This window comes from Falco cherrug, chromosome 2 (assembly GCF_023634085.1).
Source record: "Falco cherrug isolate bFalChe1 chromosome 2, bFalChe1.pri, whole genome shotgun sequence".
NCBI lineage: Eukaryota > Metazoa > Chordata > Aves > Falconiformes > Falconidae > Falco > Falco cherrug.
In genome coordinates this window covers 20,600,649-20,627,311 of record NC_073698.1, presented here as the reverse complement: position 1 = coordinate 20,627,311, position 26,663 = coordinate 20,600,649, and the positions used below count along the sequence as shown (strand labels likewise).

At 40.6% G+C, this 26,663-nt stretch overlaps 1 protein-coding gene across 1 annotated transcript in view; it reads left to right on the top strand.

The window, feature by feature from the left end:
• The first annotated feature begins 9,444 nt into the window (after window positions 1-9,444).
• Window positions 9,445-26,663, top strand: part of MICU2 (mitochondrial calcium uptake 2) — a 151,477-nt gene continuing 134,258 nt past the window's right edge. Inside the window, exon 1 of the mRNA XM_055701485.1 lies at window positions 9,445-9,657. Within this exon, the coding sequence (XP_055557460.1) occupies window positions 9,463-9,657 (195 nt within the window). The 5' untranslated portion in view covers window positions 9,445-9,462. The remainder of the gene's footprint in view (window positions 9,658-26,663) is intronic.

Here is a 26,663-nt window from a genome sequence, read left to right as displayed (position 1 = left end):
TTCCTCAAACTTGCCTTCTACTTTGTCCATCCAGATCTGGTAAGAGTAGTGGGCTCTTTTGGGTACCAGGATGTTACCAGGTGTAACAGACAGCTGTCATGGGTAGATTTGGAGTAAGATCAAACCACAGACAGTCCTGCTGGTCCTCAATCCTCCACTGCTGCCACAGCTTGCTAGAGCTTCTCAGGGATTATGGAGTGGGACGCTCCAGACTGACCTCAGGTCCTCTGAGTCAAAATGGTGGTCTCTCTTGTTGCTGTAGAGAACAAGAAACAACTTGCTTTCATCAGTCACCTTCTCCCTACTCATAGAGCCCCACCCAGTCACGCTTAGGGGCAGCCTATAATGGGAAGCCTAGCACTCCTAAGTGTCTTCAACTACCACAGGCAAGCAGGCAGGTAGCCTCTGGACCACTGGACCATCCACCTTGCTGAGCTCTCTCTGAGCAGTCTCTGCAGCAGATGATAGGAGTGATGCCTGAACTGACAGAGGATATGCATATTTTTCATGCAAGTCAAGACACAAAAGAGATGTAAATTCCAATGTTCCTAAATACAAATGTTCTTAAGCCTAGTAGCAAGTGATGCACAACACAATTGCTCACCACCTGCTAACTGATGCCCAGCCAGTCCCAGAGCAGTGATCAACAGACACCGTCCAACTCCCCCCATCTTATATACTGAGCATGATGTCCTATGGTATGGAATATGCCTTTGGCTAGTTCAGGTCAACTGTCCTGGCTGTGTGCCCTCCCAGTTTCTTATGCTCCTCCTGGAGCTGGCAAGGCCTGAGAAACTGAAAAGTCCTTAACTTAGTATAAATATTACCTACCAACAACTAAAAACATCAGCGTGCTATCAACATTGATCTCACACCAAATCCAAAACACAGCCCTGCACCAGCTACTAAGAAGAAAATTAACTCTGTCCCAGCTGAAACCAGAATACTTAGGTAGGGAGGGTACTACAACTTCTCTCATGCAACAGCAATAAGTGATTCTTCCCTCAGCTGCACCTTGAAGTAACACATCCTTGCTTCTACCTGTCATCAGCGTGGCACCTCATAATCAAACTGTGTCTGGCTATCTCCTGTGTTGCCAACTCTGACAGTACGTGTCCAGCAAGTTTGGTATCCAGATCTGCAAGAGTTCCTTTTCAAGAATCTCTGCAGCAACCATAAGTAGCCCACAGTGCAGATACTTACAGCTGAACTAAAATAATCTTGGTTCCCCTTACAGCCAAAAAGACTGACATGGGTGTTTCTTTGGTTGAGATTCATCTGAGCTGCTTTAAACATTCATCTTCAGACGAGACGAATGATGACACAGAGATGCATACTTCTCCCCATTGACTATAACGACAGTGATCAGCGATAAATTCCGGTGTGGACACCTATATGTAAGCATTTCAGTTGGATAAATCTTAAATATGTCTTATATATCCTTGTCGTTCCGCACAAACCTCTGTTACATGTGGTTTATTTTCCCTAGTCCCCTTTCCTCAGAAACTAAGTTGTAGCTGATTTGCTGTGGATCCTGACTAATACTTTAAGGGTACATCTTTTGTGCTACATAAAAGAACGAGCTCAGGGAGCAGAACCAGCACCATACAGGTGTCCTGGCTGTGCTCTGGGCTGCTCCAACTAAATCTATTACAGACTAGATCCAGGGAGGCTATACCTAACTGCAGGAACATGAGACCCATAAACACTGTGAATGCCATGTGAACAGGGGAATCCCTAAGCTTTGTGAACAGAGCCAGTCTGTGTATCTTGACTTTTTTCTTTTGACACAGCATACGCCTCCTTGGGTACATGCAATTCAGATATTGCAGAGTACCAACTCCCTCAAGTTCTCTCAAGATCCTTCCCTTTTCTAGAAGGCGGCCCTGTAATGGACTGAAAATCCTCTGTGGGTGCACTCAGCCAACAGATCCTGCCTGAATGGTGCCAAGTGGGGACCATTCCCTGAAGAGCAGCTTTGTCCACAGTTTTTTTCAGGGATTTTTATTAGTGCCATTATTACTATGCCTTTGTGAGTGGCTCCAGCAGTTGCTTTTGATGTAGCTACAGACCGAGGAAACCCTCACTAGAGAATATACCAAGACTGACCAAGACTGCCCGCAATATTTACACAAAGAGTATAGCTATTTTTCAATTCTGTAAGAGCCAGATGCACACATCTATCTATGGAAACCAACTCTGCTGACCACAATGACCTTTGTATTAGGACTTTCAACTTTTTTATGAAAGGATCACAGACCCTTTTATAGTGAAGTTATGTGTCTACCACACACTCACGCTATTAGCTTAGATTAGACCCTATACTAATTTTAGTTACTAAACAACTAAACACACATATTTGGAAAATAATCATGCCTTGCCCTGCTTATACAAGAATAGGTGCAATCAAAGATCATAAATAGTATTCTGAGCAAAAGAAGTAAACACTACTTAAAATAATGGAATAAATTACTGAAAACAGTAATTTAGAGTTTCATAATTCCTTTCTTTTTCAAAGAAGTAATTATATACACTTCACCATCTTCAGCAGTATTAAAGGTGTTATAATTTAAGATAACTTTCATTAATAAACCACAGTAGTACTACAAAGTGTTATTAATAGCAGCTTCAGACAGTGGTCTGGGAAAAGAAACAAGAAAGAAGGTATACGATGGTTATTCTACTTCAACATTTCAAACAACCATATATTTTAAAAATATTTTACAAGTGAAAATAGTGATAATTCTATAATGGTTTCTTTAGTAATACTGTGAAGTAATGTCTTTGCCATCTTTATTGTATTTTTTGAACTACATAACAATAATTATTTAAAATTATATCAGTCACATTGCATTTAAAAATATAGAGTCTGAGTCTCTAATAAATCCTTCTGGTTTTTCAAGTAACACAGATAAAATTAACTTTGCTAATCTTGACTTGTTTTATTGTACCCTTATGTACAACTTCTATCCCTCTCTCTTTTTAAAGTACAGAATCTATACAATGAAAAGTGTTAGGCAACCTTAACTATAGTTATTGCTGTCAACTCTTCCCATAAAACTTAGGGTGAAATACTGGTATAATTAAAATTGATGACAATGCTCACAATGATTTCAGAGAATGAAAGAAAAGAGAAGAAATGCTCTCTGAAATACAGTAAGGTACCCACAATAAAATTTTGCATTTAAATGGGAAGCACTAGTAATAAGATTTCAGGAAATCAATCCTACAATTAATATATTATAGGCAAAGGACATATATAATTATGTATCTATCTATATGTATGTATGTAAAGATACAACTAAAAAGTCTAAATAATAGGATTTCACTAAGAGATGGGTCTATCTTTTTAACTGGTGCTCACAACAGTACAGAAGAATGTTTGGAAGAACTAAAATGAAGTATAACTTATTCAGCTGGAACCATAAGGAAAATATTAACCACTAAAGCACATAGTATAATTCCATTACTTAAAATATTTTCAGGGGACCTCTGTTATTGTTGCAAAAGTGCCATGGTATCTTATTATTGAAAGATAAAACAGCAGTTGAACAACAGTTCTCATCCAATAGCAAGAAACTCCCCAGTCTTCAAAGATTTATGTATGCAGTTAATTTTATGCAGTAGGAGTAGCCTTGCTTCAGACCACAGAACTTTTCAAAATGCTTAAATTCAGGCATAATATATGTAACTCGTCACAGAATTGAGACCTACAGCTTGGCCTCGAGAGCCCTCACAAATATACGTCTCAAATTAAAAAAAACACGCATGTTCCTTCACAAAAGAGTATCAGTTTTGACCTGCATGTTTTTATTCACATAAAAGCAGTATTTCAATAGTCTGTGTGCCATTTCTTTTATGAATCGAATATCACAAAAAGGTCACTGGCAACTTAAGAAATTGTACTTTAAATTCTTTCCAGTTACATTACCAGTATCTTCAATTCTCACATTTTTTTAAAACCGTAAATTTTGCTTTCAACTGTATGCTCTGATTTTTCAACTTGACTTAAAAAAGTAATTCTCTGAGGTTTGAGGGAACTGGTTATATATGCCAGTAAGGTGTTTTTCAGCTAACTACATAGTAACAGCATAAGAAGACAGTTACTGTGTTAGGAAGGTCAATATAAATTAATGCTATAAGAGGTATCTGGGGACATGTATCTTAGATAAATTTTAATTCTTTTCCTTTTAAATGGACTTTATCATGATAAGCTTTCAAGTAACTTTAGCAAGCTGAAACTATTTGAAGCTAAGCTATATTTATGGCCTAACTCCTAAATGCAAAGATTGCTGTGAACCCTTATTTATGAGCTGAACAGTGCTATCTAGCCACAAAATGTTCATATTTATTTTCAGTCTTACTAGTGAATGAATGTTGACTGCCTGCTGATCAGTTCCATTTCCATCAACTCTAAAGCCTATAAAATAACAGAACCTTCTGTAAACTAACAGCACATTGTCATCTTAAGGCTGCTTCATCAGAGGAAGGTATTTCAGCTTCCTTGAGACTTCTCTCTCATCTGTTTGTATTTTTTTCTTGTGGAGGAGGGATGGGTAGAAATTACGGAAACATTCAAGGTCAGATTGGACAGGGCTCTGAGCAACCTGATCTAGTTGAAGATGTCCCTGCTCATCACAGGGGGGGTGGACTAGATGACCTTTAAAAGTCTCTTCCAACCCAAAATATTCTATGATTCTATGAATAATAGCCTTTCTAGCATACAAAGCTGCTTTGGAAATTCCTGAAGTCAACTCCCAACCTTCACCATAAACAACCTTGGTACCGAAACTTTGAGACTCTGGATAAAGATCAAGGTATCAGCCAGGCAACTTTAATGACTGTCCAGTTTTATCCAATCACCCTGTAGTTTTCAAAGTGTGCTAAGATTATTTCATTTTATCATTTGTAACAAAACTTGTCTTCCTTGTGCTTATATCCTTATCTGCTTCAGAGCATTTTCCTTGTAATCATAGGCAGACAGATTGTTCTCATGTTTGTGAAGTAAAATACAAATTATATTCTTAGGACGACCAATGTAGTTTTGAAGGGGCTAAAGAAGGTCTGGCTTTGCGAGACCTTCCACTTCAGTCTTCCATCTGACATCAGGCAGAATTTAATCTATGGTCCAGGTCTTTAACCTACAAAACCAAGCAGTGATATCTTCTGTCTTTCAATTAGCTTGTCTGTCCAGCTCCTCTAGGAAAGTATCCAAAATATTGTTAGGACAGTGCCTAGCCTACAAAATCTTACGTTTGATTGGAGCTTACTGTCAAATGTACATAAAGTAAATAAGTCAGACCACCCCCATGCTATTTCTTGTTAAATGGCGTCATGTATATAAAAAGTGGCTTGCCAGCCTGTCCTGGTTTTGCCTGGGATAGAACTATATGTTCTGTCATAGCGCAGTACAGCGCTGTGTTTTGGATTTAGTATGAGAATAATGTTGATAACACAGAGATGTTTTAGTTGTCGCTAAGTAGTGCTTACTCTAAATCAAGGACTTTTCAGTTTCCCATGCTCTGCCAGTGAGCAGGTGCACAAGAAGCCAGGAGGGAGCACAGCCAGCACAGCTGACCCGAACTAGCCAGGGGGATATTCCATACCACAGACCGTCATGCTCACTGTATAAACTGGGGGGAGTTGGCTGGGGGCCACCGATGACTGCTCTGAGATGGTTGGGCATCGGTCAATGGGTGGTGTGCATATGTACCGTATACCACTTTGTGTTTTTCCCTTAGATTTTATATCTCTCTCTCCTCCTCCTCCTCTATTATTATTTTTTCTCCTTGATTTAAATTATTGAACTGTTCTTATCTCAAGTCACAGGTTTTACCTTTTATTGATTCTACCCCCCATTCCACCGGGTGTTGGGGGTGGAGGGCAGGGGGAGTGGGGCGAGTGGCTACATGGTATGTAGTTGCTGGCTAGGGTTAAACCACAACACAGCCCCCCCCTCAACTCACAAATGGCTGAGTATTGCCTTCCCAGTCCAGTATACACAGCATTTGGAGTCCCTGAAGACAGACAAGCATGATGGGTGGCCCTCAGATTGGATGACTGAATGCATCCATCAACTCTTATTCTAGCTGAAATAGTGAGAAAGAGTTTGGACTGAATGTAACAGGAGTCAATTTAAGCTGTTACAAAAGTAAATGAATGCTGGCACTAAGCCTAATGCTCTTGAGGGGATTGGAGTTCTAGCAGAAAGTGAATCCCTGTTGCAACTTGGCCTAGCACTCTTAAAAGACACTGAAAGTGGACCTTCAGGCACGTGGAGCTGTATGTTTTTGGAGCTTGGTATTTTTAATTTTTGCTTTTGACTTTGTAACAAACCTTGGAAGAACTAAAGGTTCTGCCAAACATAATTTCCTAAAAATCACAGGAGTCACAAGAGTTTTGTTTCATGGTCATGTGGTTTTGTCTTTTGACGTGACTTCACAGTAAGCATAATGTTAAGCACATTATGCTTAACGAGAAATGACTGCATTTAAGTATTGTTATATAACAATTCAGTGGAGCACTGAATCTTACAGGAAAATTAAGATTCTTAAACATTTAAGAAAATATTTTATTAGCCTGTTCATTTGCTTGAAGGGCAAACTGAGCTGGATGGGAAAGGGAGCCTCTGAACTAACATTTTAGTACCACAGGGCATAGCAGTTGATTACTTTTGTCACCATGTAGCTCAGTTTTTCTGATGAAGCTCCTGTTATATTTACCAGACTATCAGTGTCATTTCTATAGATTGCGGTGATCTTTGCCTTCTGTCATAACCTACCCTGCAGTGATGCTGTATCAGGTGAAACAGGACTGTGTCTCAACAGCCAAGAATTTTCTAGCTACTTAGGCATACGTTCTAGCACCCACAAATATACCAGCCTAGTTACGGCAACACAGGTTTGAGCCACGTCAGCGCAGCAGTAGCTTTGCACTCCTGCATGCTGCATACACGGGGTGAATTTACTGCAGGGAGAGAAGGGGTGGCTAAGGACACTTCTTCATCAGCATTGTGTGCTTGCAGTCATTTGAGAATAGTTCTCCATTCACATTGCAGTTGTATCTGTTCCAGTCGGGAATGTCATCTGAGGAAAGACAAATGACCTACTTACTTGTTCTTACTCAAAGAAAAACTGAAAATGCCTGGCAGGGTGCTGAACTAAACCTGCTTACCTGTGTTGTGGTCGTGTGTTCAACATCAAGGGATCTGGCATTCAGAATTCAAATCTCAGCCATCCTCTACAATGTTTCTGGGATGTTGCCAGCATTCACGAAGTGCTTGTTATTGGCTGACACAGAAAGGGAAGTACTCTTAATCTGCTTGTGCAAATATTACATGTCAAACTATAAGACGTGGATGGAAAATATTTTGTCTGTCTAGAGGGAAGCAGAAATAAGGGACAGGAATTTGCTGCAAGTTTTACATCTCTGCAGAAGAAGTGGGATTTTGCACTGTGTGCTTGTGTATAACAACAGAGGGATTTTGCTGCTATGTTTTACTGTAGCTGGCGATTAGAAAGGATTTGCCTGTATGAGTTACTTTCTAGGTCTCTGGGGATAGGAAAAAGATTTTGCAATGTACATTAGTCTGCAGAGATGGAAACCACTCACGCTGCATGTTGCACTCTTGGGTGATTTTGCAATAAGCAGTCATTTGTGTTCCCCAGAGAAGGTGTTTCTGAAGGGTTTGTATCCTGCTAAGGGTTCAGGTGGCATTCCTGAAGATGTCCCAAGCACTTCACAGAATGACACTCAGTGAACATCACAAGCTAATGGAAGACGGGATAAATTCTGAGATGGCATTAGTTAGATGACTGAAATTACCATCTATGAAACTGAATTAATGACTCTGAATTCAGGTCAGGGAAGGAGACTGAACTAAAATTACTTCAGTGGCACTGATGGATGATCACCATTTGTCAGGGGACAGAGGGCAAAAAAAGCATTTCCAGATGTTTCAGAGCCTGTACCACTGCATTTGTAATGTTGACAACACAGTATTGGCTGTTGTATCAGGAAGAGGTGAAAGATAACAGTTTGCTAAAATGGACCAAGTACTTTCTGAAGGCCTTTAACCAAAGACCAAAGTAATGAGAAAGTGCATGCAGCAGTTCCCTCCCCAGTCTTGTCCCGCATTCACATGGAGCCACTAAGTGAACTACTCTGAAAACGCAGATGCTGCCACTGCCAACACAAAATGACATTTAACTTCCTCTCTGATTTACTCCCTGTGATCATTAATTCCCAGATGGCCCAACGTTTGATCAGGATCAACTAATGTTTGAGTATGGTCAACTCAATCTAATTAAGGCCTAGAAAGCTTTGTTAAAATGGACAGAAAAGCACACAGTGAATGGCTCTTTAACACAAGTTAACACTTTCACAGTGAATAGCTGACTTTAACACAAGTTAACACTGCTGGTTAAGTCAATCTGCAATGCTTTTCAGTTACCACCTCTGTCATGACGGTTTCTGTAAACAGTATCTTCCGTCATCTGTATTTCAAGACAAACTCTACTCTGCCCTTGGAAAGGATGTTCTAAACTTCTTCATGCTTTTGTTGTTTCTCATCTGGAACATATGCAGAGCGACGCATCCATACGGGACATCTCCAGTGCTTAGCGAGCCCTAATGGCACAGCACAGGGCAGGGGTCAGCCCCGCTAGGGCAAGCTCACAGCCCTGCCTTGCCCAGCACAAACCCAGTTCGTCACCTGTCGCTCTTTATGTACTCGGCAGTGGCCCAACTCTCTGGAAGGAGAGTCACATCAGTGAATAACGTCAAGCTGAGCTCTGTGACAAACACAGGGTGCTGGCAAGAGCTGCCGGAGCACCGCGGCGAGGCCTTCGGTGCTCCCTTCCCTGGCACACACAAAACGCCTGTCGCCGGCCACCGCCTGCCCTCTCCGCCAGGAACGCACCGCCCCGAGCCCGGGGCCGGCCAGGCCCTGTCCCCTGCCCGGGCCGGGGAGGCAGGGGCAGCTGCAGCTCCCAGGGGCCCGGCCCGGCCGCGCAGGGCCTCTGCCCGCCGAGCAGCCCCTCCATTTAAGCTGTTGCCTGCGAAACGCTCGAAGCCGGGGCCCTGCCGTCTCCCCTCACCCCTGAGGGGGCCTACCCGGCCCGGGGTGAGGGGGTCGGGAGGCCGGGCGCTCCTCCAAGCCGGGAAGGCGGCCCTGCGGCGCCGGTCGCTGCTGCGAAACCCTGCGCACCTCTGCCTGCGTTACCTCTCCGCCAGCTCCGTCCCCTTTGGTTTGCGGGTAGCTTCCCTCCCGCTCGCGGAGCGGGGCCTGCGTGCTCCGCTCTCGTAGGGGACAGCACGATCCCGCCGAGACCGGGCTACCGCCACCCCGCCGGGGGCAGCGAGCGGCCCCACGGCCCCGGGCCCGGCGCTGCGCATGCGCCCCGCGGCCGGCGGAGCAGGGGCCGCCCCGGTATCGGCGGCAGCGCCGCGGTTTCCGGGAAGATGGCGGCGTGGAGAGCGGCACTGGCGGCGGGCGCCCGAGTGCCGCTGAGAGGGCGGCTTGCCGGGCTGCGGCCCCCTCGGGGCCAGCGGCGCCCGCCCAGCTGGAGGGTCGCCGCCGCCGCCCTGCTCGGGGGAGGCTCCCTGGTGGCGTGTTACAGTGGGCGGCCGGGCGCGTTCCCCGCGGTCCTGGCTCAGGTAAGGCGGCAGCAGCATCCCCGCTCCGTTAGCCTCGCCTCTCGCCGGCGGGCAGGGCCGGGTGGGCCGCGGGGGCGGGTGGGGGCCTGGCGCCGGGGGCGGGCGCGGGGCTGCGGGGCCCGGGGGCGGCGGGGCCCGGGGGCGGCGCGGAGGAGCGGCCCTGCGGGGGGGCCGGGGTCCGTGGCGGTCAGACGTCGCCCGCCTCAGCGCCGTGAGGCAAGACCTGGCCGCGGGAGCCCTCGTCCCTCAGGTTGCCCAGCAGGTAACGCGCGTCCCCGGCCCCCTTGGCCGCAGCCGGGGTCAGCCGTGTGTCACTTAAAGGACTCCTGCCTCCCCTCGCTGGCGGGAACGTCGCCGTGTTGGCCAGCGGCGGAAGGCAGGGGCTGCCTTGGCCCGCCTGGCAGCGCCGGGCCTGCAACCTGATGGACCCGTGTGGTTTTGCGGGTAACTTTCAGAGCTTGTCTTCCTTCTGTGATGCCTAGGCCACCTGTCAGGTGCTGTTAGACAGTCGTGCATCTTTTTTTCCCATAAAAAAATAACACTTCACATAAATACTATTTTTATACTTTGTCTGAAACGCATCACGTGTATCAGGATGGTTTCCTCTTAGTATGTTCAAGATGTGTGCTGTGGATGTAAAAATTCTTGCCTTGGGGCGTTAGTGCACATTCAGAAGGTTATGTTCAAGGACAAATAGTTATTACCTACAAATTAATCTTTGCAAGTTCCAAAATACAGTGTTTTTCCCATCTTTCTCCTTTTCCTGGAGGTAGCGAACTTTTTCCCATTCTTCCTTTGGAGAAGAAGTTACTGTCAACTGGATTTGGTTAGGTATTTCAAGACTAGAAGACCTAAATGTTTTTTAGGCCACAGGGTTTAGGTGGGATGGGGGGAGGAGGTCAGTGTATGCTTGCAGTACCGTCCATCTACTTATACCTAAGAGTTTTATGAAGTATTCAACAGTTTGTGTGCTTTGATATCTTGTCTCTTGACAGATATTGAACAGCCTGAACTGCAGGCAGATTAAATAGCAACCTTTATTCTCAAGTCAAGAACAAAGAATGATTTTTATAAAAAGTGCTTTTTTGTATTGCAGTCTTAATTGTGGAGAATTTCTAAGCTCTGTGTTCTTAGGAAACTCCAATTTTATTTTTACTTAAATAAGCATGTTTCTAAATAGATTAACTGTTAGTCCTGATTTCTTGGACAGCAGATGTTAACCTTTGGTTTTCTGTCTACAGCTCCTAGTGAGGAAGGCATCCATTTTTCCACTAGAAATCCTACTGGAAACCTATCTCTCTGCCAGAATATGATTTTATATTTAGTTGTGTGCCATCTCTCAGCAGCATTGCATTATGTTTAAAAAGTTGTGTCGCTGAGACTGATTTCATATATGTTTGGAACTCTTGCATAAGTAGATGTGTATATAGGTATATATAAAAAGTATTAAATACAGTGATTTGAAGAATCAGTCAGCAATATGCAGGCGAGCGGAGGTTATCTTTATTCGGCAGTGCTGGATGCATGGGGGATCGCTCCACCAAAGTCACGCGCCCAGAGGCGACTTTTCAGTCCCCCCCTTTATACAAGCTACTCATACCTAGTCACTAGTTTTCCAAGAAATTGTTTACATATTCATTACAATTCTGAGAATTAATTTACATATCTCGTGCCTACGCAGTGTCCTTGAGGAGTTGTCTCTACGCAGACTCTATTCCTTAGCGGCCATGTTTGAAGTCTTCATCTTCGCCACGTTGCATGTACGACAGGAATCTAAGACAAAATGTCCCTTCTCAAGATAACCAACCCAAGGACTTAGCAGTCTGTACATCCATCATGTGGCAATAAGGGTCCTTGGACATTTCCCAACTTTTAACTAAACATAGGTGCATCATCCTTTAGATAAGCGGTACAGCATTCACTATTCAGCAGGAAGTAATCACTTTTAAAGGGTGTTGAGTGAAGTCATCTAGTTCTGGTGCTGATGTGTTCAGGAGTAGCTGCCATGCAGTGCACAGACAGTCCTACAAGTACACTTTTTAATTCTCTGGGGAACTCCTAAGGTGTACAACTTATTTAATTTATTCATTTTTGGGGACAGTAAATTGCTAGACTCTGCAAATATTAAATAGTTTATTCAATTTAAACTTGGCGGTTTTCCAGTAAAACGATTGTTGGAGATGCTTTCATAGTTACAGGCAAAAGTTCTCCATATGTCCTGTACTTCATGTTGATGCAATTAATGTACTGAGCTTTTTAAAACTGTTCAAGAACTGCCATGCAGTGCATAATACTAAGGCCAATAAAATAAAAGTGGAACTGGATTGTAAAAGCTATGAGGAACAGAGTGGTAGAGCCAAAGTAGCATGCTGTGAGTAGTGTTTCAGATATTACTTGTGGATTCTTCTTGATAGAGCTAGGAAATACTCAAAAGCAAAACAGTGCGTTGAAACCGGTATGTCACCTTTATTTTATGTTTTGAAGTGATCTTTTTTCTGGTTCAGAGCTTGTGCTGTCCTGTTAAAAGGGAGGATTCACATTCTAACAGTGGGTAACTTTTCTTCCTATTATAATAACTTTTCATTATAACTGATCTTAAGCAGACTAGCTTGAGACTGTGCTGGCAAACAATTCTGAACTGTTTGTGTTGCAGTATGTTATGTAGTAGAAATGTTTGCAGCATAGGTATGTGAAATATTATAGGTTAAGGCAAGTATTTGAAATGAAACAGCATGATTTTCATTATTGTTGTGGTAGTAAAGGAATATGTATTAAAAATGTTTATACTTCTATCTCATCAACCAGAATGCAGAATATCTCATCTGAGAATGCAGTGAAATTATGCTACGGTGCTCCCCAGTTTTCTGTGGTAATGTAGTCTTTACTGTTGAATCATAAGATTGAATTGCTTCAGAATGAGTGGTAATTATTTAAAATACTTGATAAAGTCACAATGTAACTCCACTTTGTAAAGAGCCAACACAATATGATTTTATGTTTAGTTATATGCATTTTTCAGCATCATTGCATTATGTTTAAGAAGTCTTGTCATTAAGACCAATTTCATATATGTACGGGACTCTGGTGTAAGCATAATTTGAGCCACTGAGTAAATTCTTATTCTTGTCCTAAGTGAGATGTAACAACCATTAATAGCTTTGTTGCAGATTCAAGTCTTCATTGTAAATACTTGCTGTTCGTTTAGGTTAAGTAGTTGAAGTTGATAACTCTCTTTAGATTTTCCATTAATCTCAATAAAATTAGTTTCTACTAAACTAGTCAGAAATTTTTCAACTGTACCTTAAGAGGTACAATTTGCTGTTGAAGCTGGCAAACAACTTGTCAAAGATAGCTCTGTAAATTCAGGATTTACTCTTTTTTGTCTTCTAAAGCTTTTCATTATTTCAAAATCAGACTGATACCTTTGGCACCTTGTTTCTTAAATCTTTAATTCCAGTCCTTGTGTGCTGCTGCAGTGGGTTTAATCCTGCTCATGTTCATTGTTGGCACTTTTGACTTCTGCTCAGAATGAATGAAATCTAGCCTGTCTACAGGTCTTTACAAAATCAAAGGTCCTGCAGGGTCAGTTAATCTGTTTTTCTTTTCCGAGCTGTATCGATAGTTTCTGTTTTATTTTGTAGTGGTTTTATGTTTGGTTACTGTGTTCTGATGTAATTATTGTATATTCTGGCAATACGTTTTCAGTTTCGGGGTTTTTTTAAAGTTTTTTTGGCCCGTTTTTTTATCAGCATTTTCACTTACCTGTTTTGACAGCTTACATCAAGTAGGTAGCATATTAATAATAAAACTTTATATTTTTAATGTAAGATTATCTTGGATGTAATCCTTCTTACTGTTTCTTTAGAGCTTCAGCAAGTGATTTATGAAGATATTTTCATTCTGTCTTCATTTGCTGATGTACTGTTTAGAACTGTACAACTAATATATATTGGAATAAGTGCTTAGTGCTGATTGTAAATCTCTACTGCGCAAATAATTTTATAGCAAAACTTCAGAATCTTTTAAAATTTTTTTTTATGGATACCAGGTTTTAGTTCTATGTGGACTTGTTATTTACCATTGAAGCTACATTGACAATATCCTAGACCGGATACAGACTGTGCTGGGGAGAACTAGATCATTTTTTTTAAATGAAATGAGCTTACACGGCTTGTATAAAGGGTGGGCAAAACAAAAAGGTGGGGGGTAAGAGCTTTTATTCTACCAGTGTAAATTAGAACAGGGATTTATGTTGAATTTCACTAGAAGTGTTTCTTCTATTATCCTAACTAGCCAGCCAGGTCAAAAATGTACACACTAAATACACACTGCAGTGATACTATACAGGCTGCTTTTCTTATTTAGTAGTGTAATTTGAATGACACACTAGTATATGATTTGTAACCTTGATCAGACTTGCAGTATTGTGTACTGTGTCTTTATTATTTTAGAGCTTGCAGTTTTCAATACTAAAGTGGCATTATGTGGCCTAAAGCCATTACAATTTTTTGGTTTAAAGTATGCTGTTTATCATGAGTCAAACTTTGCAGTCAGTTAGGTTACCTTTATCAGGGTCAAGAATCGAGTATGTGATTGTCAAAGAGCACGCAAGTGAATTTGGAATGGTACATGTTGGGAGGCTGTAGCATTTTGTGAGAGGCAATGACTCCTGCCTCCCCACTCCCATTAAACTTGGAACTTGCCAAGGGACCATAGCATAGATCTTGTATGTGCATAAACTGCAAATGATAAGAAAATTCTTCAGAAGCATTATCTCCTGTCCTGCTGAGATTAGTCATGTCCCTGCATGTTTAGTCACTAGCTTCAGAAAGGAGCAATTCCTATCTTGGAGGTCTTAAATACATACGTTGTATTTGGTCATGCTGGATATACTAAGATAATGATTATAACAATGTTTAACAAACAGTTTGTGCCTTTTTTTTTTTAGTGTCAGATATTTCTGAAATTCTTGTTTTATTTAAAATGTGTTTATTGAAACAGTTCTCTTCTAGACTGTGTAAAATTCTTTATTTCACACTAAACTGCCGGAATGTTTCACTGTTTTTCAGTGTTAATGATTCTTACGAGAAGCAAAGATAGCCAGCCACACATGGTAGTGGTGACTTCCTGTGTCACAATGATATGAAAACTGCTATTCCAAGCAACTGGGAGTAAAGTAATGATTAGAATCAGAGCTTAGATTAGTTTTCTGGGGCTACATGTCTAACCACCACAAAAAAATATTTTGGAACTATTGCTTTACACTGTTTAAAGAAACCAGAATACTGTAAAGGATTCCCCGAACACCAGTTTGTTCAGGGAAGAACCCCTTGGTTCTGTCACTATGGAAAAGGCAAAATAATATACTGGAGGACCCCTTCATAAATCCCAGGGCTATGGAGAACTCAGTGCCACAGTTTATAGAATAACCTAGGCAGAGTGCTTAGATTAAATATAACTGTTAAGTTTATCAGGGGTTTAGTAGAAATCTCTGGACTCCCAGACTTGGAAGCTGATAAAAATGGTTTAAAAAGTTCTGAAGTCCTGTCTTTGTTTTTGGTGACACTTTGAGATGTGCGCTGTGTCTCCAAAGAGATGAGCGCTGCGATATAGTTGTTTTGGACAAGTTCTGATATATTGTGCATGTTTTTTTCACTCAGGTGAAATTTCCAACCCAAATCAATAGATGATCTGCAAAATAGTGTCTACCTAGCATGCTACATGTGTAATGTGTGTTTACTTGATTGGGAACTTCTGGCATAAACTTGTTTAACTACATTTGTTTTGGAAGCATATGTGTATCAGTTGCATGCATGTGAAAAGCAGCATTTTTGTTTGCATTACTGGAAGTAACTTCAGCAGAGCAGTGGAAGGAAGAAGTGGGTAGCCCTGGGACTTTGATGTTTTTCCACACATCCTTTGTATCTAGGACCACTTTGTATCTCAAGTTATGCTTACACTACTTCTAGCCCACAGTTTCTCACTCAGTATAGTTGATATTATTTAGGAAGGTAAACTGTGGATAACTGCATATGAAGGATTTTTGGTTTTGGCAGCTAAAAAGTATATATGTAGTGTTTGAATTTGGTCACCAAATAGAAAAACAAATAGTACTGTATTTGTAGGAACCATTGTTTAATATATGAATTACATGTAAGTGCTTTAAATTGTGAGACACTGGCAGATCTTGTTAGAATGGAAATTTTTGTGGGGGTTTCTTTGCAATCTGTTTTATAAGGCTGGCTCATGCTGAGGGAAGAACATTGCTATTAAGATGAGGTGTCTTGATAAATATAGAACCTGGGATAAAATTGCATAAGGATTTGTAGGGATGTATGGAATCGCCCAGAGGGAGGAATGTGTTCTAAAATAAAATTAAAAGAATATGTGCAGTCTAATCTGAGAAGTATACAGGAAGGTTCCTGTGCTTACTCCATCATAAAATGAAGAAAAAAATTGCCCGCTTTTGCTGGATCAGAAATCCTAGAATAGATTTTTTGTCCCAAGCAATATTCTAGTGTTTATATCTGAGTCTTTGGTCTCTTAGAAATTAATTGAGAATGCAAAAGTAGCAGTGCATATAATAATTATTAGGATGCTCACAAAGTAAAACGAAGTATGTCTAAAATAGTGCAGCATAATGTTCTAACAGGCTTTTGAAAAAATGCAAACGTTTTTAATCCACATCAAACATACTACTCAGTGATAGCTTGCAGGCCTCAGAGAACCATTGTATTTGAATTCAGCTGGTGTAAACCTGACCACATGGTCACATCATTAATGCTTAAAATCTGTGTAGTAAAACAAGGTCATGTAAAAATCATTAGAAGTACCACTGCTGTTATGGGTTGGACCATCTATAAGTAAGGATTATAGTTTTTATTGTTTTAAAAAAAAACTTCCCCCTGCTTTACCATGTTCCTTATTTTGCTGCTGACCATTGTTCTCTCTGTGTGAACAGAATGTATTACACAGTATGGAGCAGACTGGGATGCAGTGGAGCCAGGCAGTGGTCTCCTGCACAGCCTTAGGTTTCTGTACTGGTTGTAGCATGACTGGAAAGGCATTAAAGGATTCCTTACTGCATCTTCAGCTTGGGTCCTTCTTGAACCATCTGCAGGATGGTGCTTTTAAATCCTCTTCCTGCTGAAGAAACTGCAAAACTGTCAGCCTTCGGAGGGGCCCAGTTTGTTTCCAGGTGCTTTGAACCTGTGATGTTTCTTGACAGCAGTGCCCAGCACTGCAGAGGCTCATTACTGAGGTGCACTGAGCTGCAGCCAGTGTTCTTGGTGGTGTGTGGTAGCATCCCTGTGCCAGCTTCATGTTTTACTTTCCACTGTATCTTTACTTCTGTATTTACTGTCTCAATAAATACTACAAAAAAAATTTGGTTTAGACCATGACAAGGCAGTCAGCTCTGTAGGTAAATGCATTACATACTGCCTGTTTTTGAACAGGAGATGGGTAGTCAATTTTTTGTTACATTACTGAGATACCAATAGTCTATGGTTACATAAGACACAGTTTAACAGAATTCATGCATATGCCTTCTAACTCTGGTACATCATGTGTAACATGTAACATTCCCATTAAGATTGGTTTTTTTTTTTTTCCATGCATCTAGAAGTAGACTGAAGTATTACAATACTTTGGTTCTGTGCATTTAAATGCCTTGTTACTGTTGTTGCCTCCTAATTCATCTAGAATGAATGAGTTGCAGTTAATAGTCCCAAAGTATTACGAAAACAGTAAATGTTAAAAAATGCATTTCTAAGCAACATTCCTCCAGTTTTTAAGCATCAATAAATATTAATTTTACCTGCAAGAAGAGCTTTTTGGAATTAGATTGCCAGCCCAGCCTACCCTAATCTTTTTCCTTTTCCGTAAATATATTTCAGTATTTCTGAAGCTGTTCCTCTTGTGCAACCAGCCAGGGTAACCTTAGCTACCTCTTGTTTAATTCTGTATTTCACTGTGTTATGGAAATACTGTATGTATCAGGTATCCACCAAGCAGTCTAAATCAATAACTGAGATATTAAATATATCACAAACATCATTCTCAGCATTAGTGACATACAGACATTGTCATGTTGTGTGCCTAAAATAGAATGTGGTATAGAGAGTATGGAATCTGTAGGACCATGATGTTATAATTAATTATAGACTTAAATATTACTTATGGTTGTGCACTTGTTTCTCAACTTTAAATATATGGTATCCTTTTCAGCTTTTTGAATGTGTGATATTTATATCCTGAAGGTTTTGGCTTTGAAAATATTTACATTTATTCCCTTCTCTGTGTGCACCGAGATTCTTTGTGCAGGTGTCTTCATTGATACTAAACCAACATGATGTCAAATGTAATCTTAGGGGTCGAGATTAAAATTTAACTCTCTTTCATCTGATCTGACACCTTTTCCTTGAATTCATTCTTGCTATATGCCTTCCGTGATTAAATAAAATCTGACTAAGCTAACATTCTTTCTAGGCACTTTTGATACATGTGGACAGATGGGCTGAGTTAAGCTGCATGGTTTTGTTGTGGTTTTAGCTACTGTTTTAATTGCAGTGTAATAAAAGGTTAGTGTTTGAGAGTCTTTGACTGTTTATGTTAGTGGACAGGTAAGAAAATAGCCTGCCTGAAAATCAAAAACATGCTCTTCTGAACAGGAAGAATTGCACAAAATAATATTCTGCTTTTTAACAAAGATCCCAGAGAAGAAACTAATATTTATTTATTGGGGATATGAGACTTTTCCTCCAGTAAATACTCTAAATAGTTTCAAAATAGATCTTATGTTTCTTTTTTATTGGCTTTCTTAGATGGAAGCTCTGTTTTGGTTTTCTTTTCTAAAAACTTTGAACACTGTGATAATGAGCCTTTTATTTGTAAGACATGATCTGTTCTGTACAAGCGGTAGCATCGATTCTCCTGTTGCTACTGTTTTGCACTGTTTTTCAGGTGTGTTTGCTGGATTAGTGTGAGAGCCTGTATTACACTTCCCTGCAGACCTTTGTGTAAAGGCTGTGGCTGGCTCAATGTGGCTATTCCAAACAAGCAGGTCAGCATCTTGAAACATAAGGTAGCCTAAAAAAGAAGAAAGTATTCAGAATCTACTTTAATTTGTGCTGTGGAGAAATTTTATATATATATATATAGAGAGAGAGAGAGAGACTTCCCTGGTGATAGATGTAATAATAGCATTAGGTCTATTTATTCCGTCTCCTGATTTTCTGCATTCGATACTTCTAGGTCACTAAATTTTGGTACGTTGTAACACTGTCTAATTTTTAATATGGTTCTTATTATAAGGTTACTTAACCTAACTAGGTTTAATTTTGTTTGAATAATATTCCAGAAAGACACTAGCTAAAATAATAAACAGAGATAAATGACAGGTAAAACTATGAAATGCTCATTCAGAATACATGTAGTAGGCTGTATCTCCTTACTGCTACTCATGAAGGTTTTTATTAGGCTATGAGCTGAAAAGCAAGTGAAGGGAATCTTGTTAGCTTTAAAACAAAGGAGCATTTAAAGTAGTTCCTCAGGGTTTGTGTCCCTTTCAGGGTAGGAGGAATTTCAAGAGTGACTGTCTTGCACTGATGGAGTCTATAAAAAGCAGATATAGCAGATGTAGCTAGTAAATATTATCTTATCAGCACTGATACCTTCCCTGCTCCTTTGCCAATTCAGCAGAGAAACTCCTTGATCTACCTCCAAGAAATGCAGAGGCTGACCCTAGCATAGATGAAACATTTACATGAAATTAAGGAAATTGGTGTTTCCAGAAACAATTTTTTCCTTAATCTTTCTTTTTGTTAAAAGTAGGCATTTCCTTTGATAATGCCTATTATTGCAGATACCACAATGTTACATTAATAAACTATTAACAAATTATAATGCAATATTAAAATAAAATACAGAGCTGCATATAAAGCTATATACATATATATTTATAATGTAAATTTATACTTTACATGTATTAGTAAGGATATAATAGTAAGCACATGTATAAAATATACTTAAAATACAGTTTGTATGAATGCAGTAATAAAAAATCAATATAATACTCCATTAAAAATTAAACTATGGGATTTATTTGGAAAGTTTCTGTTCTAAATTGTCAGAATTTAAAGGATGAATTCTGCCTGAAGTTCCACCAAAGGATCCTTCTAGTGGTCTTATAAGATGCAGAGGAGCTGTATGCTGCTGAGTCAGGCTGGGCTTTGAGCTTGACTACATACACATACCGATGTGAAATCTTGCCAAGGAGAAAAGTGGAAAGTTCTGTGCTGTCATATTGCTCACCTTGATGAAACTGAGTTAGTAATTCTGTTGTATTCTCTCACAAAGTTGCTAAAATGAATTCGGTATTTTTCAGTACAAAAGTCTTAATGGTTATGTATTGACCACATTATTTGATGGTCTGCTTCTTTTCTAAAACTTAGAAGGCACACCAGAGCTTAATGCCATAATGGATTTGGGCTGCAGTACAACTTCTGTACCCGTTATCTCTACGTTTGTTTTTGAAGCAACTGTGGACTTGTCTGGTAATTCCATGTTTTTTAGGAAATGCAAAATCAGAATGATATGTGGCATTTACTTTATAACTTTAAATTGTTTAAATGCATAGTAACAGCGATCTCAGAGTAGCTTCAGAATGTCACAAAATAAAATGTTTTCCCTTGCTCATATACCTGAGGGGAAGGCACTAGAGTTACATTTCTTTCTTAGGAATGCAGTAAAGCTGATTGATAAAACATCTGGAACCCTTTTGTACTGAAAAATACACTTGATGGTCTTAGGCATAAGGGAATGCAGTAGTATCACTGCTGTATTTGGGAATATGTGAAAAATGACAGGCTTCTGCTGAAGATCTGAAACAGCAGGAATAAACACTGTAATCTCCAAAAGATAAAAAAAAAAAATTAAACCAGGCTTTCCCAGGGCAATTTAGATACTGTTATCTAATGTAAAACATTAATATAAAATCTGTATTTTTCAATGGGGAATAAATGAGAAGAGTTGATAATTGATATAGTTGTTCACGTAAGATAGACTTATGGTTCTCAATGCACAAACAAAGCAAAACAAGGAATTAATTTACCAATTCCCATCAGCAGGCTGGTGTTCAGCCATGTCTAGAAAAGCAGGGCTCCATTTGGCGTAGCTGTTACTTGGGAAGACAAAGCACTGTAACTCCAAAGGTCCTCTCTCTCTTCTCCTCCTTCCCCCAGTGTTACATGCTGGAGCATGACCTCATCTTCTCTGACAAGGTGACCCACCTAGTGAATGAGGGAAGGGCTATGGGTGTTGTCTGCCTGGACTTTCGCGAAGCCTTTGGTACTGTCTCCCACAGCATTCTCCTGAGGAAACTGGCTGCTCATGGCTTGGATGGGTGCACTCTACACTGGGTGAAAAACTGGCTGGACAGCCAAGCTCAAAGAGTTGTGCTGAGCTGAGCAGTTACATCCAGCTGGTGGCCGGTCACAAGTGGTGTTCCCCAGGGCTCAGTACTGGGGCCAGTCCTGTTTAGTATCTTTTATCAGTGATCTGGACGAGGGGATCGAGTGCACCCTCGGTGAGTTTGCAGATGACACCAGGTTGGGTGGGAGTGTTGGTCTGCTGGAGGGCAGGAGGCTCTGCAGAGGGGTCTGGGCAGGCTGGGCCGATGGGCCGAGGCCAGTGGTGTGAGGTTCAACCAGGCTCAGTGCCGGGCCCTGCCCGTGGGTCACACCAGCCCCAGGCAGCGCTACAGGCTGGGGCAGGGGGCTGGGAACTGCCCGGTGGGAAAGGGCCTGGGGGTGCTGGCTGACAGCCGGCTGGGCATGAGCCCCCAGTGTGCCCAGGTGGCCAAGGGGCCAGCAGCGTCCTGGCTGGTGTCAGAAACAGTGTGGCCAGCAGGGCCAGGGCAGTGACCGCCCCCTGGACTGGGCACTGGTGAGGCCGCACCTCGAACCCTGGGTTCAGTGTCAGGCCCCTCGCTGCAGGAGGGACGTCGAGGGGCTGGAGCGTGTCCAGGGAAGGGCAGCGGGGCTGGGGAAGAGGCTGGGGCACAAGTCCTGTGAGGAGCAGCTGAGGGAGCTGGGGGTGTTCAGCCTGGAGAGGAGGAGGCTGAGGGGAGACCTTATTGCTCTCTGCAGCTGCCTGAAGGGAGGGGGTAGGCAGGTCAGGTTAGTCCCTTCTCTCAGATAACAAGTGACAGGACAAGAGGAAACAGCCTCAAGTTGTGCCAGGGGAGGTTTAGATTGGGTATTAGGAAAAATTTCTTGACTGGAAGGGTGGTGAAGCATTGGAACAGGCTTCCCAGGGGAGGTGGTGGAATTACCATCCCTGGAGGTGTTTAAAAACATGTAGATGTGGTGCTTAGGGATATGGTTTAGTGGTGGACTTGGCAGTTCTGGGTTAATGGTTGGACTTGATGATCTCAAAGGCATTTTCCAACCTAAAGGGTTCTATGTTTCAATGTGATTTTGAATATCCCTTTGGTTAGTTGGGGTCAGCTGTCCCAGCTGTGTCCCCTTCGAAATTCTTTTGCACCCCCAGTCTACTGGCTGGTGGGGTGAGAAGCAGAAGAGCCTTTGACTCTGTAAGCACTGCTCAGTAAGAGCAAAAAGCATTGCTTTATTAACCATTTCATTTTCAGCACAAATCTACAGTGTGTCCCTGTGCTAGCTGCTCTGAAGAAAATTAATTCTATCCCAGCCAAAACCAGCACTGTTTGTGTCTACAGTAGAACATCCTGGGGCGTTGTTTATTTTGTTTTGTTTTAGAAAAAGAGTTTTGGTGCTAACATGCACAGGTCAGAGAAAATATTTTTTCAGTGCTTCAAAGAAGTGCAAGATCTGGTTTGTCTTCCTGAAATTTTTGTGTCACTAATGTAATTTAGAGGAATACTTTATTTTTAATGGTGTAGTTATAGAAGACACTTAGAAAATGTGAACCTATTTTGATAAGTTTGTAGTTGGAGAAATGTAGTCTTTCATACTCTGATTCAACAGAAATCCTGTGGTTAGGCCACGGATGCTTATAAGCACATGAGAAACAACTGAGTGATGGAAATAGAACTATTTAAAAAATATACAGATTTGATTCCATTTGTGCTCAGTTGGGTGAGCTCTACAATGTGCAGATGCTTTTCTTGTTTTGTGACTTATTTTGTCTGAAATTATTTTTTCTAACCCTCCACCAGGTAGTGCATGCTGCTAGCTATTCTTAAGTGACAGTATTTTTTGCGAACTTTATTAATGTAAATTGTATGTAGCCAGATCTTCCCACATGGAAACTTCTCAACCAAATCTTAAAATATGTTGAGTTTCATTTGTAATAGCTAAACAAATTCTATTTTGTGGTATACAGTTAAAATGTGTATTTTAATTTGCCATTGAAAGTAAATAAATTTCTGTATTATATCAGAGCTAGAGTTTGTTTTTATAGCTTGGTGGTTATTGCATGTGTGTTTGTTAATGCTGCAGTGTTCTTCCTGGGAAAAAATATTTGTTCATTTTTTCACATAGGGCTGTAGTTAAAAACTTCTGTAAAGAAATTTGTGCTTGTCTGTCTTGAGCGCTCTCCAGCAACTTTTCTGAAAAAGAGTACTAAACATCTAAAAGTCATAGGTAACGGGGTTAGACTACAACTTATGGGAAGGACTCAACATGGAAAACAAAAATGGCAAAACCTAAAGCAGGTCTTGTGTTTCTGGATTTTTAAAAAAATCCTTTAATTTTTCAGCTTAGCTGAAGAACAGTCATGGACAATAAACAGTGTAAAGTGTGTAAAATTACTTTTCCTAGAACACAGTGTTGTCTTTTATTCTGCATAGGTCTGTTGTGTGGAATGTTCCTTCTCAATGTCCCAGAAAAACATTGTAGGAAAATGCTGACATATTTTTTTCCGAGCTGCTGTTAAGTTTGGAAAACTGACAATGTCATATTGCCAAATTGTGTTGCATTGTTATTCTTTAATTTTAAGATTTATGTTCTTATTTCTTTTCATCCTCAAAAGTGAAAATTAGGAAGAAAAATATAAAAGATTTAGGTGCACCAGAAATGTTGCATGTGTTAATTGAGTAGACTTTGTATAGCAATAAATACTGGAATCTTTTATGTGAGCACCTGTATAAAAAATAATGCACTTTCACTGTTAATGTGCCATCCATTTACTGAATGTTTATGATCAGTACCTCATTTTATAATTTTTGATGAAGAGATCCCTTGACAATACTGATTCTTGAAATGAAAGCAATGCAATCAAGATGCATTGTAAGAAATAGCGATTCGTAGTCAGATTCCTTGGTGTAAAACTCTTAAAGCAGTGTATAGTGTGCCACTACAGATGGCTTTTTCTTTGCACTGTAGACTCAGTCTCTGTGGCAGTGATAGGAGGTACCACTTCCATTATTGCAGTTTTCATATTGACAGCAAACAGGGAATGATTATCCTGAGAGTCATCATTTGGCTGAATCCTTTGTGGAAAGGATTTGTGAGGCTGTAGTTGTGGGAGTAATGGGGCATCTTTCTTACTTCTTCATCCCCTCATTGCATGTTAATTAGATCTTTGTGGTGGTTTGGGAGTCTTCCTTGCAGAACTCCTTCCTCGTGGCAGGCACTGCAGGATGAAGTTGTGCAGAGGGTCCTGGTCCTCTCTGCTTCGTGTAGCCTGCGGGATAGGTGACTTTCCCTCCATAATTTCCAGGACCAGCAGACTCCATGTGAAGGACTGCGTTGCAGGGCCACTTGCCAGCAAGAAGCAGTGCTTGCTTCTACTCCTTCCATTGTGGAAGCAGAGGGGCTTGACTCAGCTCGGCTTTGAATACAGGCAGGTAATGTCCTATCATGCTTGAGGGACACTTCTCACCCATTTAGTGTCACTGTGAATGCAATTGGCAAAACAGAGTTGATAGAACCAATATCCTTTATTAGACCAGGTGCTGTAACTGGGAAGATTGCACAAGCTTTTGGTCACCACACCAAGCTGTAGAATGTGTCTTCTCTGTCAGTAAACTTTGAATAGACAGATAATGAGTTATTGATGATTATCAGGCTGTGTTGAGACAACAGTGATGTGCTTTGATTGTGGATAGGGTATTGGTCCTAGAGGCCCTGCTTTTGCAAGGAGCAGAGTCTGTGAACGGTTTCATAAGAATTTGAAATTAGTGTTAGCAACACTCATGCCTCTACATTTTTCATACTGAGATACTTTACTGAATGTAACTTACCCAATAGGCAGTTCATAAAAGCAGTTGTTCTGCTTTTGCAGTAAAAATGTCCTTTATTCAGTTTCAGTCCCACAATCTATTTAATGTAATACCTTTATGGTAGGGAAACAGAGGAGGAGAAGGTAGACCTACTTTCCTCCAGAGTTTGCTCTACTGTATATTTGGAACTAATGTATGCATAAGGCACTGAGGAAAGCACCCTGTGTTATTGTAATTGTCTCAAAAAATGTTATTTTATGCAAAAAGTATATACAATAGTGTAATTAATTTTCCATTATTCGCAAAGTAAGTGTCCATGAAATATCTGATATTCAAAGAAATTAGATTGCTGTTATTTGTAAGCAACTTACCTTAATTAACCGACCTGTTAATGGTAAAATGGTTTGACAAGAGACAAAGTTGAACTTCATGGTAGTGTGATGTAGTGGTCATAAGTGTTCAGAAATCATACATCAAGCTTTAAAATTGAACTGTCTGAAAATGTGATGTTTTTGTTCAAGTTTGTGTGGATTCTTTTTATTGGTTTTGAACCTCCAGGCTTGAAACTTCTGAATTGTAAGGGCTAGAAGTTTTTCAAAGAAAGCTAAGATACTTTCTCAGTATTATGAACTACAGTAACGTGACTTCAATGATATCAAATGCTTTATTAGTGCTTATGATGAAAGTAAGTGGCAGGACCAATGTACATATACACTTTGTATACTCTTGACTTGAGAATCAAGAGTGGAAAGAGTCTTGAGTTCTTTGGTGGCATTTGCTAAATCTATTATTTTCAAATTCATAAAAAGAAAAAGCTTTCTGGAGAGTTGTCTTTTTTTCTATTTGTTTTTTCTTTGCTCAGTAAAAATATTTAGGTTCTTACGGTATTGTTTATCTGTGATAGATTATTCTTTTAGGGCCAGAGTGAGAAAGGCACAGAATTTCAGAATTTCAAAGGTACGCTATTTCTCGGTTGGATTTGGTTATAACTGGATACAGCATATACATGCAACTGAAGAAAAAAAACCAAATCAGTTTTGAAATAAATGTATCATCAGCTTTTCTCTATCTTCTCAGTTTACCTAGAGCTTCCTGAAGGATGACTAAGCTTTTTCTGAGACTTAAAGTAAAAATAATTGTTTTTATGAGCTAAAATAATTGTTTTTATGGGCTAAAATAATTGTTTTTATGAAGTATTTAAATTCACATGTTCACATGCCTATAACTCTGTATTCGAAGTACAGTTGGTTTAGTGTAACTTGTGTAAGCATGTGTGAACTGTATCATTAGTTTAATTTGCCTGTTTTAAAAACAGTATTAGATTAGAGCTGGACAGATAACAATAATTTACCAAGTGCTAAACTGGGTTTAAAATCCTCCTTAATCATATAGCCTGAAGTGTGTATCTCAGTTGCGTTAAAGATACTAAAGTTAAAAATAAAGGGGAGGAGGAAAGCCGTATCTGTGGTGTCAGCAAGGCATGTGGCAAGCTGATGTATAAAGAGAAGGTAATGGATCTGCTTGGATTCCAGCCAGTGGTGCCGGACACAGGCATTCTGCCGAGGCACATTCCGGGGCATTAAGTGCAATCCCTTTCCCAAGCGTGCTGAGCCCTCTGCGTAATTCATCTTCCCTGCAGTCCACGCTGCTGGGGGCCGGGCATACAGTTTAGGTGGCTTCATTACCAGTGCAACTCCTTGGTAGTCACATTCTCAATTCAGGGCAATGCTGGCCTTCTGAACATTTAGGCATGGGTAGCTCTGTTTGACTCTACTATGCAGGCACCATATATAAATGTTTA